At 49.1% G+C, this 12,707-nt stretch overlaps 1 protein-coding gene across 3 annotated transcripts in view; it reads right to left on the bottom strand.

Moving 5' to 3' along the window:
* Positions 1 to 12,707, bottom strand: part of GALNT14 (polypeptide N-acetylgalactosaminyltransferase 14) — a 189,474-nt gene that overhangs the window by 66,394 nt on the left and 110,373 nt on the right. For all 3 annotated transcript variants that reach the window (XM_033124225.1, XM_033124226.1, XM_033124227.1), the window contains exon 2: positions 5,911 to 6,080. In XM_033124225.1, coding sequence (XP_032980116.1) covers positions 5,911 to 6,080 — 170 coding nt within the window. The remainder of the gene's footprint in view (positions 1 to 5,910; positions 6,081 to 12,707) is intronic.

Genomic DNA, 12,707 nt, shown 5'->3' with positions numbered 1-12,707 from the left:
GTGGGGCCAGTCAATGCTTTACAGAGAGCAGAAGTCCCCTGGGAAATCTTTTCGGCCTCACCCCAGCTAGATGCTGCCTCTTCTTCACATTGGAAGTTACTTATGGCACACCACCCCTTCTCCTTGACACAGGTGGCCACATTCATCCCTGCGACTCCACAGGACCTAGGCAGTGCCCTGGATATTAAAGCTTTCATCAGTGTTAGAAGTGTGGGCCTTTGGGAGAAATGTAGCGTTAGGGTGGCCTGATACTAGCACAGTCATGTTGTTCACACTGAGGCAGGGCGGGGGAGCGGAGTGTATGTATGTGTACACATCTGGGAAGAGAGGACCAACCCCAGGAGAATGAATTGATGAACAATTGTGTGGCGACTTACAGAACGATACAGCTTCGAGTGCAACTATGGATGAGAAAACAAAGCCACAGGAGGAGCAGAGATGTGTGGAAGAACACTGCTAGTTACCTCATCCCCACTCCTGTTCCAGGCTGAAATCCAGGACAGGACCAGGAGACGGAGCTGTAGCAAGGACGTGTCTCAGGGCTGATGATAGCAGGTTTCAATCTCAAGATTGTGAAAATATCAAACGTTATGTAAGGAGTGGGTTGGGTGGAAGAAGGTTGTTAAACTCAAAGAGTGAACGAGTAGGGGGTCCATTGGGAACGGTAGACACTCACTTTCTAAACTATCCTGGTGTGGGCATCACTCACTGCTCACCCCATGGGCCCCACGAACTCTGGGAAAGTGGCATTTGAAGCCTTCCCCAATCTTCTCTCCTCTTACTCCTCTCCCCACTTATGCCACACTCCAGGCAAACCCAGCTGCCTCCAAAATACTGTGGCGAGCTCCATGGGGCAAAGGACCAAGAGGGAAATGGCAACTCTGTCCTATTCCATACAGAGAAATTAAGCCCTCGGCCTCTGTGGGGCTTCTTCTGTCACAGGACGCCATGCCAGGATTTGCTTGTCAGGGGTTCTACACTGCCAGTGCACTAGGCTTTTCAATCAGGATAGCCGCCTCTTGGGTGAAAATTTCCACAGCTTTCCTTCTTTCTTCCTGTCCTCATCGCACCAGCTGCATTTTTGGATTCCTAGGCAATTCACCCCAGCACCCGCCCTCCCGGTAGTGATTGTTCTAATGCTCAGCTAATAGTTTTCTGTTTCAGGCGCTGTCCAAACGCGTCCTATAAATCAGAATCCAATTACTGTGGTAAGAAAATTGGAAGCAAATTTAATAAGCTCAGACCCCTCCCACAGGCTGTTTCTTCACTCTTCTCCTTTCAGTAATGAGAACTCTTTAAGGGAAAAAGCCTTTTTCCTTTAACTGTTCTCCAGATCCCTCATGCGAAGCCCTTAAGGATGGAAGGATAACAAGAAGAGACTTCTTCTAGCTCCTCTTTTCCTGTTTGCACATAAGGCAGATGGGAGAAAGTAGTCAATTTCTTTCCAATCTTACTCTCCCATTCATTTGTTCAAGAACATTTATTGAATGGCTATCACCGATCAGAAACTGTATTCGATGCTGCCAAAGATCATTCCACCTAGAGGGCAATTGGTGTCATAAGTAGTAGAACCTTAGCTGCAAGGCATGATGGGAACACAGAGGACCAATGGGAGGGAAGTCTGTGTCAATGGGGTTGGGTCCCACAAAGGAACCAGGAGTCCAGTGTGGCCCAATGGCACCGGGTCCAGGAATGGACCCACAATAGGAGCTTCTTGGTAAAGGTGATGTTGACCACCAGGAAGATGGTAGCATATGGATTCTGTGGTTGAAGGTACTAGAAAAGGGAGGGGCAGGAAGAATCAGAGAAGCCAAAGGTTTACACAGGGCCTGAGACAGAAGTCCTGTCACCTTGACTGATTGAGGATGCTGCAGCACGTAGGCAAGTAGACGGCCTCATTCCAAGGCCTTGACTTTCTACTCAAACGCTAATCCTTTTGGCTGAACCAACACACCCATGGACTTCATCTGGTCCACAAAAACAAGGCAAGTGCAAGCTGATGCTCTATGGTTTTCAAACTTGAGTGGGCCTCAGAATAACCTGCAGTGCTTGTCAAGACACAGGTTGCTAGCCTCCACCCCCAATGTTTCTGATTCAGTAGTCCTGGGGTGAAGCTTAAGAATCTGCATTGCTAACAAGTTCCCAAGTGCTGCCCAGTGCTGCCAGGCTTCCAGTTTATGGAACCAGCTTTGAGAACCATTGTTCTAAGCCCTTGCTATTCAAAATGTGATCCATGAACCAGTGACACTGGCATGAACTGGGAGCTTGTTAGAAATGCAGAACCTCGGGCACCACCCCAGACCTGCTAAATCAGAGGTTAACAAGATCCTCAGATGATTTATTTGTTTGCCTATTTAAGTTTCAGAAACACTTAACCTGGAACAGCAGTTCTTAAGCCTGGCTGCTCATTGGAATCACTTGGGGAGCTTAGAAAAGTTAAGATTTCAGCTGGTCGGCATCTGGGCATCTCTATTTTTAAAAAGCTCCGAAGTGGTGCTCCTACGAGTCCTGGACTGAGAACTGTTGAAGTTCATGCTCCTGCCTGCACTCCACAGCCACATGTACGGGTTTAATTCTACCACTCCCAATTCTCTAGCTTCGAACTTAACCTTGAAACCCCGTCTATCCCTCTTTGCCCCACCACCACTCACGACAACTTAGGGATCTTCCTACTGCCTGGAGTCTGGTTGCATCGCTTGCCTTGAATCTTCACATTTCTCAGGAGAGCCCTCCTCTTCTGCTCCAGGCCCTGCAGCGTCAGCCTGCCCACATTACTACCCGGTAATAGTAACTACAACAGCAATGTCCTGACTGTTTACTACAGAATAGGTAAGTACTTTACATGTATTCTCTTTGATCCTGACAAAAACTGCATTAAGTAGGTATAATCATTGTTATTTTTATCCCTATTTTTCAAAAGAGAAAACTGCAGTCCAGAGCAGCCAGACAATGGCGAGTTCACTCAGTGCCGTCCACAGCACAGCCAGGACTGGAAACAGGGTGCTCTGAGCACGGAGTCTAACCCCTAGGCTATCCTGCCTTCTGCTTGATTCTGCCTTTCAGGGAAGATATGGCCTCGTCCCGTTTCTGGGGCTGATAATGCAGGTTTACATTGAATTCTTGAGAACTCACATAACAAGTGGGGCTGGCTTTACCGCAGTGGCTCTCCTTGCAATTTGGTCCCCAGGGGACATTTGGCAATGTCTGGGGACATTTTTGGTTGTCCCAATTTGGAGGTGCTATTGGCATCTAGTGGGTAGAGGCCAGAGATGCTGCTAAACATCCTCTATTGCACAAGACAGTTCCACAACAAAGTGTTATCCAGCCCAACATGCCAGTTTCTGTTGAGAATCCCTGGTCTACAGAATGTAGGTCACGAGCAGCCACAGCTGGTTGGAGCTAAGGCAGGCCCGGCCCATGCATGGGCCCTAGGGCTCTGTCAGACAGGCAGGCAAGCCCCATGCATTACAACAGGATGAAGTCAGGCTACAGCAGAAAGGCTGGAGTCACAGAAGGATTAAGGGACTTAACCGGTGACTTCAACCTCGTGGACACAGATTCCCTGGGAGGCCAGGGCTGGAAGGTCACGCTGCAATGGGGCCCATCTGAGGGAAGAACACCAGGCTTTGCTGGCAGTCTCTGGAACTCTCATCACCACAAGAGTGACACACACCAGACTCAGCCTGGAGATGGCTGATCCAACTGGTGGCCTCTCATGGTGCTGGCCTGGGGCTTTGCACACAGTAGGTGCTCAAGACTCCTGCCATAGCTGCCTGGTCCTATGTTCTTGTCCTCATTCCCAATCCCCTGTCCTCTTCCCTTCCTGCTCTTTTGGATTAAGATCCATAAATCTGAAATGCTCTGAGTAACACAATCCTAGCTCACATAGAGCAAGGTTTGTGCCCTGAGGCTGAAAGCACTTTTCCTCTTTGTTTCTCAAAGCGTGTCTGTATGTTATCTAAATTCTCTCTTGCTGTAATCCCAGCAGATCACACTTACTGAACAGAAGGATTCCACAGGGTTAGTGGCAGAGCCTGGGACCGGACCAGGTGAACTTGGATCTTTGCGGACAGGCTCACTTCCTCCTCCACAACCACCACAGATGTCAGTCTCTCATTTCTGCCTCACAGATCATAAAATAGGGTGAAACAGAAACTCATCCTGCTCAGGGGGTCCCTGTGTACCACCTGCCTGTTGTTGAATTCCCAAAGCCTCCCTACTGCAGGTGGGAGCATTCAGGGGTGTCTCTCTGACAGCTGTCACTCAAGTGCACCACCGTCTTTCCTGGCCAGGAGGCACTTCTTTGTTCCTTTGGAAGGCTCAGACCTGGACTTGGGGCAAGAGAGGCCCTATCAGGCTGAGACCCAGTTGGGCTTCTCAGTCTCTGTCTCCTCCCTCTTCACTGTTCTCCTATAGTAATCTCAGGGAATTAAAATAACCTAATATTTAAATAAAATTCTATCAGACACAAGGACCAGGATCAGTGCAGGAGAATTTTAATAGGAACAATACAATACAAAGCTTCTTCTGACTTTAAGAAGCTTTCAGGCCAGCAGCAGAGAATTTTCTGGGTACAGCCTGTCCCCTGGGTCTCTAGTTGCAAGGGACTTCCAGGCTGTGCTTCTAAGGAAGAGTCTCATGGGTACCTTGAGGGGAGAGTTAAGTTCACAGACTGACAGAGTTAGAAAAAGTCACAGATATGATCTAGTTTGTCCTCCTGGCTTTATCCCTGGGGAAACCAGGACTCCAGTCCATTTTTGGAATGATGGTGATTGACAAGGATGGGGTGTGCCCTGCCACAGGTTACGTGCTGTACAAGTCGAAGTTTCAAGTTGTACAGCCTCGTTGGGGAAACTGAGTCACCAGCCTCATGTATTGTCAACATACACACCACCAGACTAACCAGCCTCATTAGTCGGGAAAATTCTGACCTCCCTGCTCATACACCCTAGTGTCCACATCCACAATTTGGTGCCGACAGACCCAAATAAATATAAAAATCTAAGAAGCTAACACCGGTCCTACAGCTTCTCCGTGTAACACTGCCTTCAAGCCCCTCTATCCAAGCATGCTAGTCTGCAATTCTGGGCTGGTGCAAAGTCAATTTCCTGCAGCAGACACCCTCTTGGGCCTTTGGCACAGCTGGGCCTCCCAGCTTGGAGGCAGGGAGGCTAGGAGGGGAGTTGCTGGGGCTGAGACTCATCTGCGTACTCAGACCTTGCCCAGAAGAGAAGGGCTGGAAGGACTCTAGGAAGGATTGGTAATGGGGCGAAGTGCCTTCACAGAGACCCTTTCGGCTAGGACGTCAAGTTTTCCACATTTGTACCAGGGCTGATCTCTGTAACCCAACTGACGTGTGCCCTGACCAAAAGGACGGCAGGACATACGCTGTGTGATGAGCTGCAGCAAAGCAGACAGCAGACCCAATGGCAACTGAAGAGGCCCCTCTGGCTTCTCTTCTCACATGGCAATATGTGCCTGGGCATCAGAGAAAGGACCAGCGACAGGAGACACGACTATCCTGACTCAGGGGTCTGCCCATCCTGCCCTCCTCCAGCTTGAAAGCCAGGCCAGGCCATGAGAATCTGCGAGGGGAAAATGGGCCCTGCTCTAAGGTTTTGAGTGCTCCATGATTTCCTGGCAAGCATCGTCTAGGGTGAGCACAGGTGAGAGAGGCGAGATGCCAGTGAAAGAGGCCTCCTTCCCACTCCAGGTGCTCTGGGGAGTTGATAACAGGGAGCAGCACAGACAGTTAAATTACCACCTCGTAAACCCTCTAGTATCCAACTGGCAGCAAATGGTTTGCCTGTCCCAGTTCTTGGCACTGGGCACTGCACAAATCCAGCCTGCTGCTGATCTGTCACGAATGCAGGGAGGTGCGGAGAGGCAGGAAGTCGGAGGATGAAGTACCTCAAATGGCGAGTGTCCGGGATGGCCCGATTGCTGGAGATCCGCTCGCTCTCCCGCTGGTTGAAAGCATACAGCTTATAGGGATCGTCACCCACGCGCCACTTTTTGGCGTTCAGATACCGCCGCTCATCAAACTGGTCCCACAGGTCATCCCAGTCAGCATCCAAAACCTGTGTGACACAAACGGGAAGTCTGTGAGCGTGGCTCCCGGTCCTCCTGTGTCCGTCTATCAGCGCTCAACCACAGAGACCAGGCTTGTTCTGGCAAGGTTTAGCTCAAAGACGGGCCAGAGGTAGGACGTTAATAAAACCACCTGCAACAAAAATAACAAACAGAACAACGGCAATAAAGACAGCGACCATTGACTGAGGGCTACCGGCCACCGAGAGCTGTGCTAGGACTCATAGGAGTAGTGGTATGAGAGGGATGTTGCTCACATTCCCATTATGCAGACAAAAAAACAGCCTCAGGAGGCTAAGTAACTTGCTCAAGGTCCCACAATGAGGAAGTAGATTCTAGCATCCCAACCCCAGAGACCTCTCCAGGGTAATTTGAGAACGTGTGGCCGAAACTACCTGCACAGTTCTCTGGCACATAGTAGGTAAACAACGACTGGCATTCCCTCCTCTGCCATAAGAAGACAGCGATGGTTATAGACAGATGAGTGATCTGTCTATAACAGTGTGCCACCCACCAGACAGACGTCCTGTGCGTGTTCCTTTCTTCCACCAGCCTAGGAGTCTGTGATTATTTTCAAGCATCAATGAGGGAGCAGGTAAGAACCCTTACCACACGCGGCAACAGCACTTTAGAAGGTATGAGGCAGTTGACTTCTTCATGATCTCATTTCACCCTCCCCAAAGCCCTCTGCGCTGAGTCGGAATCGAGGTTTCACAAGGGTGACTGGCTTATCAGAGGTCACGCAGGTGGACAGTGGCAGCCCGAAGCAGAGCTCATTCTCCTGGGGCCTCCAGTGCATTCACACAGCAGACACAGCGGAGGAAGTGAGAGGATTTCCACAGGGAGGGGAGGCCTCTTGCCAGAGGCCAGGCTGCCTCCCCTGCCCCGCCCACCAGCACTACAGCAAGTGGAGCCTCTCCGCGCAGCTAGCAGGTGTGGGCTTTAGGGCCTCACCAGCTGGATGCTTCCACTGTGGGGTGGATGCTAGCCCTGTCACCCCAGGGGAGAGCCAGTCTGTATCCACCTGAGCTCAGACCTTGCAGCTTCATCAAAGCCAAAAGAATGCTGGGTCTCTGCAAAGAAGCTATTGACCAGGCTCTGACCTGGAAGGTGAGGGTCGGGGCCCCGGGCTGGCTGGCGATGTCACAAGGATGAGATGCTCATGCAGGTGTTACTGCCCCTAGTCGCAATGCAAGTATCTAAAGCTGCCTGGGGACCACCCATCCCATCATTGACCAGGATACCCTTTTACACTTACAGAACCTAACAGGAAGGCCCAGGGGGAACCTGCAGACAGCAGTGCAGGTGCTTGGCCCACAGAGGACAGGTTGGGGGGCGGGGCTCGCCAGTGTGCACGTTTGCCTCATGCACCACTCGATCTTATCTTGTAATTGATCTCTTTCTCTTCTCTGTTATCTCCTTTTGAAACAGCATTCTCCTGCTAATAGCACAAAATGGAGCTTTAGCAACAGTGAGTTTTATCCAATAATTGATTTTTATTACTGGCCTGTGATACTGCTGCTACACAGCGGGAATTAGAGTGGGGGTGTGAAACCCCCAGCCTGCGCTGTACAATGTCACAGCCTGACAGCTGTCACCTGTGCTTGGAACATCACCCACTGCAGGGCAACCCTGAACTCCTATTTTCTAGGGAAGGACCATGAGGCCCTAAACCACCTCTCTCTGACTCATTCCCAATTTAATTCATTGCAATTCTCTAAATAAGCTAAGAGCCCCTTGAGTGTTCTGTGCTACGAAGGGAAGATGCAGAGACGGGAGGCTTCTGCCCTGGGGTCCGGGGCGGGGGGAGTTGGGGGTTGGGTAGCAGTGTTGCTGACATGCACAAGACACCTCTAACACCTCTAACAGAGGCATGAGGGACGTGGGAACCTTCTAGAAGAAGTGTCAAATGGGTTAGAGCTTGAAGGATGAGTGGGGATTTTACTTTGCTTAAAGGGAGGTGGGGAGAGGATACACATGTGTAATGAAAATCCAGAGGAGAGTCTGTTCAGAGAGCGGCTAGTTCATGAACGGGGAGGCCAGAGTGTGGACTGCAAAGACAGCATGACTGAAAGAAAATTCTGGAACCCAGCTGGGCCTGTCATGAAGCAGATCAGGGGGAAAACGTCTCCGGCTACATGAGCAGGATAGAGTGGAGGGAAGGGAACTACTGCAAGGAGGCCAACGGGGAGGTGACCTTAGTAGTCTAACCTGGTGGGAAGGGTGGCCTGGACTGGGTCCTGCTGGGGCCCAGATGGATGGTTCCAGCATCAGCGGGAGAAGCAGGTGGAGGGGCAGGCACCCGTGGAGACAGGCAGGTGGCCAACCTCTGTGCCTCATCCTGTACTCTCTATTCCCACCAGACCGGGCCCACGGCCAAGAGAGTACCCAGCTGGGTGATCTGCTTAGCCTGGCAATTGCCATCCTAAGGGCAATTAAGCATCTTTGGCAGAATCTGACTCCTTGGAGATGGTGCCACGAGAACTCAGTGGAATTCTGGCCCCTAGAAAGCCTAAAGTCAGAGCAGCAGCTAAGCTGGTGAGAGAAATCGTCCGAATAGTCAGTCTAGTACGGTCTTAGAGGCGGCTTCTCCCTCACATGGTCACGTGCACAGAGCTGGTCTACACTTTTCTGCTCTGAGATCCACTGCGGAGAACGTCCTGCATTGGGAGCTTGGCTGTCTTACCGTGATATCTGGAGGTATTAAATCATGGTGAAGATGTGTTTAAAATGATAGCAGTACGATTTGAATGCAACTTCTGTTTTACAAATCAGCTTGCACAACTGTCACAGAATCTGCATAAACCCCATTTGTACAGAGAGGGATTGGCTCGGAGAGGCTCAGTGGCCTGAGCTTGATAACGAGTAAGTGAAGGGACTGCTGATTGAATCCCCCCCTGAGCCTCCCAAGGCCACGGTCTGCTCTGTCTTCTCATGGAGACAAACTAGGGGCATCGCCTCTGCTGAGGGAGAGTGGGCAGAGAAAGACCCCCTTGAGGAGTGGAGTGGGGGGGCATGCGCACAGGAAGGGCCACCCACTCTTTCCCTGCTTGCCCCCAGAACAGGCTGGCTATGCGCCTCCCAGGATTTCTGAAGGGTCATTGACTCCCCGGGTACTTCCGGTACCAATGTGGGGTTGGCTTTCTAGCCCTATAACTGGAGTCGCCATGTCCAGCCTCTGACGGTCCAGAGTGCAGTACATGGTACCCATGGTTTGGATTCCTCGCTTCCTGGCTCATGTGACCATCTGGGACAGCCTCTGAACACACACTTTCACCTTCACAAACCGTCCTCGTATATATAGGAAGTGATGCTCCTCTCAGAAACAAGAATACACACCCAGAAGCCCCCACACGAACCCCGCCCCAGGACGGTGCCCACTCTTGGCTGGCCCTTACCACCCCCCACAGCCCTCACTTGATTTTCTGACCAGAATTTATTCAATCTAGAGTGGGAGTGTTTCCAACGATAAGTACGACGCCACAAACAGAAAACAAAGACAATCTTTTAAATAGAAAATATCTGAGTAAGTCAGCCAAACCCCTGGCAAAGACCAGTGCTTAAATAATTTGGCACCCAAAGGAAAGCTCAAAAGCACATCTGTTAAGTTCCTGAATAATATCTTTTCCCCCACCACGCTTCCATGAGAAATCTTCAATTCCCTTTCCTCCATCCTTCACTGGCCTGCTTCCTCTCACTCCGGTTTCAAGCTGATATTTGGCTCAGAAACCACGGGTGTAAGCCTTCCCTTCTGTTCAGTTTTGGAGCTGCCTCCATTTTCCACTAATGCGTTTGTCTCCCTCCCTTCTTTCCCCGACTACTAGTTCTCTCTTATTGTCCTAATTATCTTCTTTGTCACTTTTAAAATAAGGAAATCTCTATCTCTTTATAAGGTGTCCATCCTACTCTGAATTATGCGGATCCTGAATTTAACTTCTCAAGCTTACCCCATAATAAAACAGCTAGCACCTGGGGGAGGGTACCTATCATGTGTCATAAATATTTACATTTAATCCCCTCAATAATAGATGTTGATGTTACCATTCCCGTTTTACAACTGGGGAAACCGAGACACAGAGAGAGATGAAGTAACTTGCCCAATGTCACTGAGATAGTAAGTAAGTGCTAGAGTCAGGATTTGAACCCAGGTCGCGTAGCCCGGTTCTAGCTCCCATGCGCTCAACCATTAGGTAATACTGCTTTATCACCATTAGGTGACGCTGCCTGATCACAGCCTCACTGCCATTTTCTTGGGTCATCTTCAAAGACTACATGTTTCTCATCATTTTCCTCAGTCAAGTTCTTTCTTTGTCTAGGGATCTTCCTTCCACAAAGGATGTCTGTATCCCCTTTCACCATCATCCCACCTGCTCTTTACTCTCCTTTCTGGATAGTCATTCCCTTCCAGCAGCAGGTTTCTTCCTGACAGCCAGAGAAAGAAAAGATGGAACTCGGCAGGCACATTCCTGCAGGAAGGTGGGAATATGCTAGGTTAACACATGGGAAAAGGTCATAATTGAACAACAACAAAAAATGATATAACATTCTTCAGAGATGATATCATTTATCTATCCATTCAATGTTTGAAATTCCAGCATAACATTTCGTTGTCTAATATAATAGACATCCCTCCTGGGTCCACCCAAGGGACACAGAGGTCCCAAGTAGCCCACTCCAAGCTTCAAAGGACTGCAACCTCTAAAAGTTTCCTCCTAATATTGACCCAAAATCTGTCTCCTGGATATCTCTCCCTTTTGGGCCTGGTTTTATCACTGAGGCTATTTGATACAAGTCTAATCTTTCTCATACCTTTCAGATATTTAGTAGCAACTATCTGTCTCCCAGGTCTACCATCAGATGAGACTTACAACTCAGAAAGAAATGACGGAGAGGAGTACAAAACAAATACCAGAAGTTCAAGGAGAATAGGACCAACTGAAGTTAGATGGGATTCATTGAGGACTTCAAATACCCGGAAAACCCTTCCATACATGTAGTGTGAAGGGCGACCTCGCTCATTCATGATAGAGTCTAACTTGATACCCAGGTTTCCTAGAAGGAAGCTGGTATGTGAAAATGCTGTGCCTATGATATTGCCTGCCGTTTATGGGGCAAATAAATGCACGACGACAGCTCCCCTTGTCAGAACCTCAAAGAGAAGTAGTGAGTCAGGGATGCCTCGAATTATTTCTAATTCTCATAAACCTAAAATACAACAGAATATTGCATTCCCAATTTCCAGATGAGGAAACTGAGGCACAGAAAGATAAACGATTTGCTCAAGTTCACACAGCTGAGAAGTGTCTGTCTCACAGCCAGTTTCTAAGCCAGCTGTGCAGCCCTGGAGTTCACAGCCACAGGGGTCCATAGCCCCTGGCGTCCCAAGAGACCCTGTTTCCCACTTGTTGGGGCTTCTGCTTCCGGCACCAGGGCAGACCAGATACTCCGGGGAACTCATCCTAAACTACAGCTAGATCCTGCATAAATGACAACAAACGTGTTTTGTTAATGCATTGCTGGGTTTTCTAGAAGGAGAATCTTCAACATGAGAGGAGGGATGAAGCCAGGGAAAAATACAGGGTGCTGAAACTAGAGCTGGGATAGTTAAATGGTAAATAAAGGTACATGAGACTGCCCTTAGGAGAAAGGCCATTGAGAAAGATGGAGAAGCTGAACCTGAGTCTTCCATAATGAAGGCCAAGAAGGGGGACAAAATGGTCCCAGAACAACTGTACCCAGGGCTCCCAGCAGAAGTGAATGTAAAGCCTTTCTGGAGGAAAACATATCTAACTCAGGCCCCCAGCATTCCCAGAAAGCTCATCAAAAGAAGGAAAAAAAAAATTGTCAGACACACAAGGAAACAAGTCACTATAAGGGAGAGTTAGTGGAAACGACAAAGAGCAGATTTAGATCTTCCAAGGATTTCAGACACAGGAATTACAGACACAAAATAAAGCATAACTATAGATAAAATGGTTAAAACATGGGGTAGAAAATTAGCAAAGAACAAAAGTTCTTTGAAAAAGAACCAAGCATGACTTTTAGAAACAAAAAAAAAGTCTGATAATGATTGAAAGTCAATACCAAACCAGCCAAGTGGAAACATATCAAGTCTGCAAAGCATTTCCCTGGAATATCTCATTCTTATTATCCCCATGAAGAAGGCAGGCCAGTTATATTGTTCCCATTTCACAGTTAAGAAAACTGAGGCTCTAGGAAGCCAAAGGACTTGCTGGAGACTACACAGAGAGTGAGTTCACCTGAGACTCTAACTTTGGGCTTTTGCCTTCCAAGGCAGAGTTCCTTCCACATCACCAGATGGTTCACTCATCCACAGGGTCACATTTTCCCCTGCCAGGCAGTCATAAGAATGCAGAAATATCTGCTCATCACTGTATTGTTGTATTGTCCACCCAGCTGGGGAGTGACCTTATTTTTCCCAGGCCCAGTCAAAAGAGTGAAGAGGACAGCATATCCTTCATTGCACTTACACTGCTCTCTAAGTCCTCCCTAGGTTGATGGGTTTGGGAAAGGAATGACCACTGGTAACAGACTCCCCCAGGGTGCAAGACAAACTCAAACAAAGAAGAATGGGCAAGCCAGCCCTTCGCTCCCCT

The sequence above is a fragment of the Rhinolophus ferrumequinum genome, chromosome 13 (assembly GCF_004115265.2).
Source record: "Rhinolophus ferrumequinum isolate MPI-CBG mRhiFer1 chromosome 13, mRhiFer1_v1.p, whole genome shotgun sequence".
NCBI lineage: Eukaryota > Metazoa > Chordata > Mammalia > Chiroptera > Rhinolophidae > Rhinolophus > Rhinolophus ferrumequinum.
The sequence above is the reverse complement of the archived record's forward strand: the minus strand, read 5'-3'. Positions and strand labels throughout refer to the sequence as shown.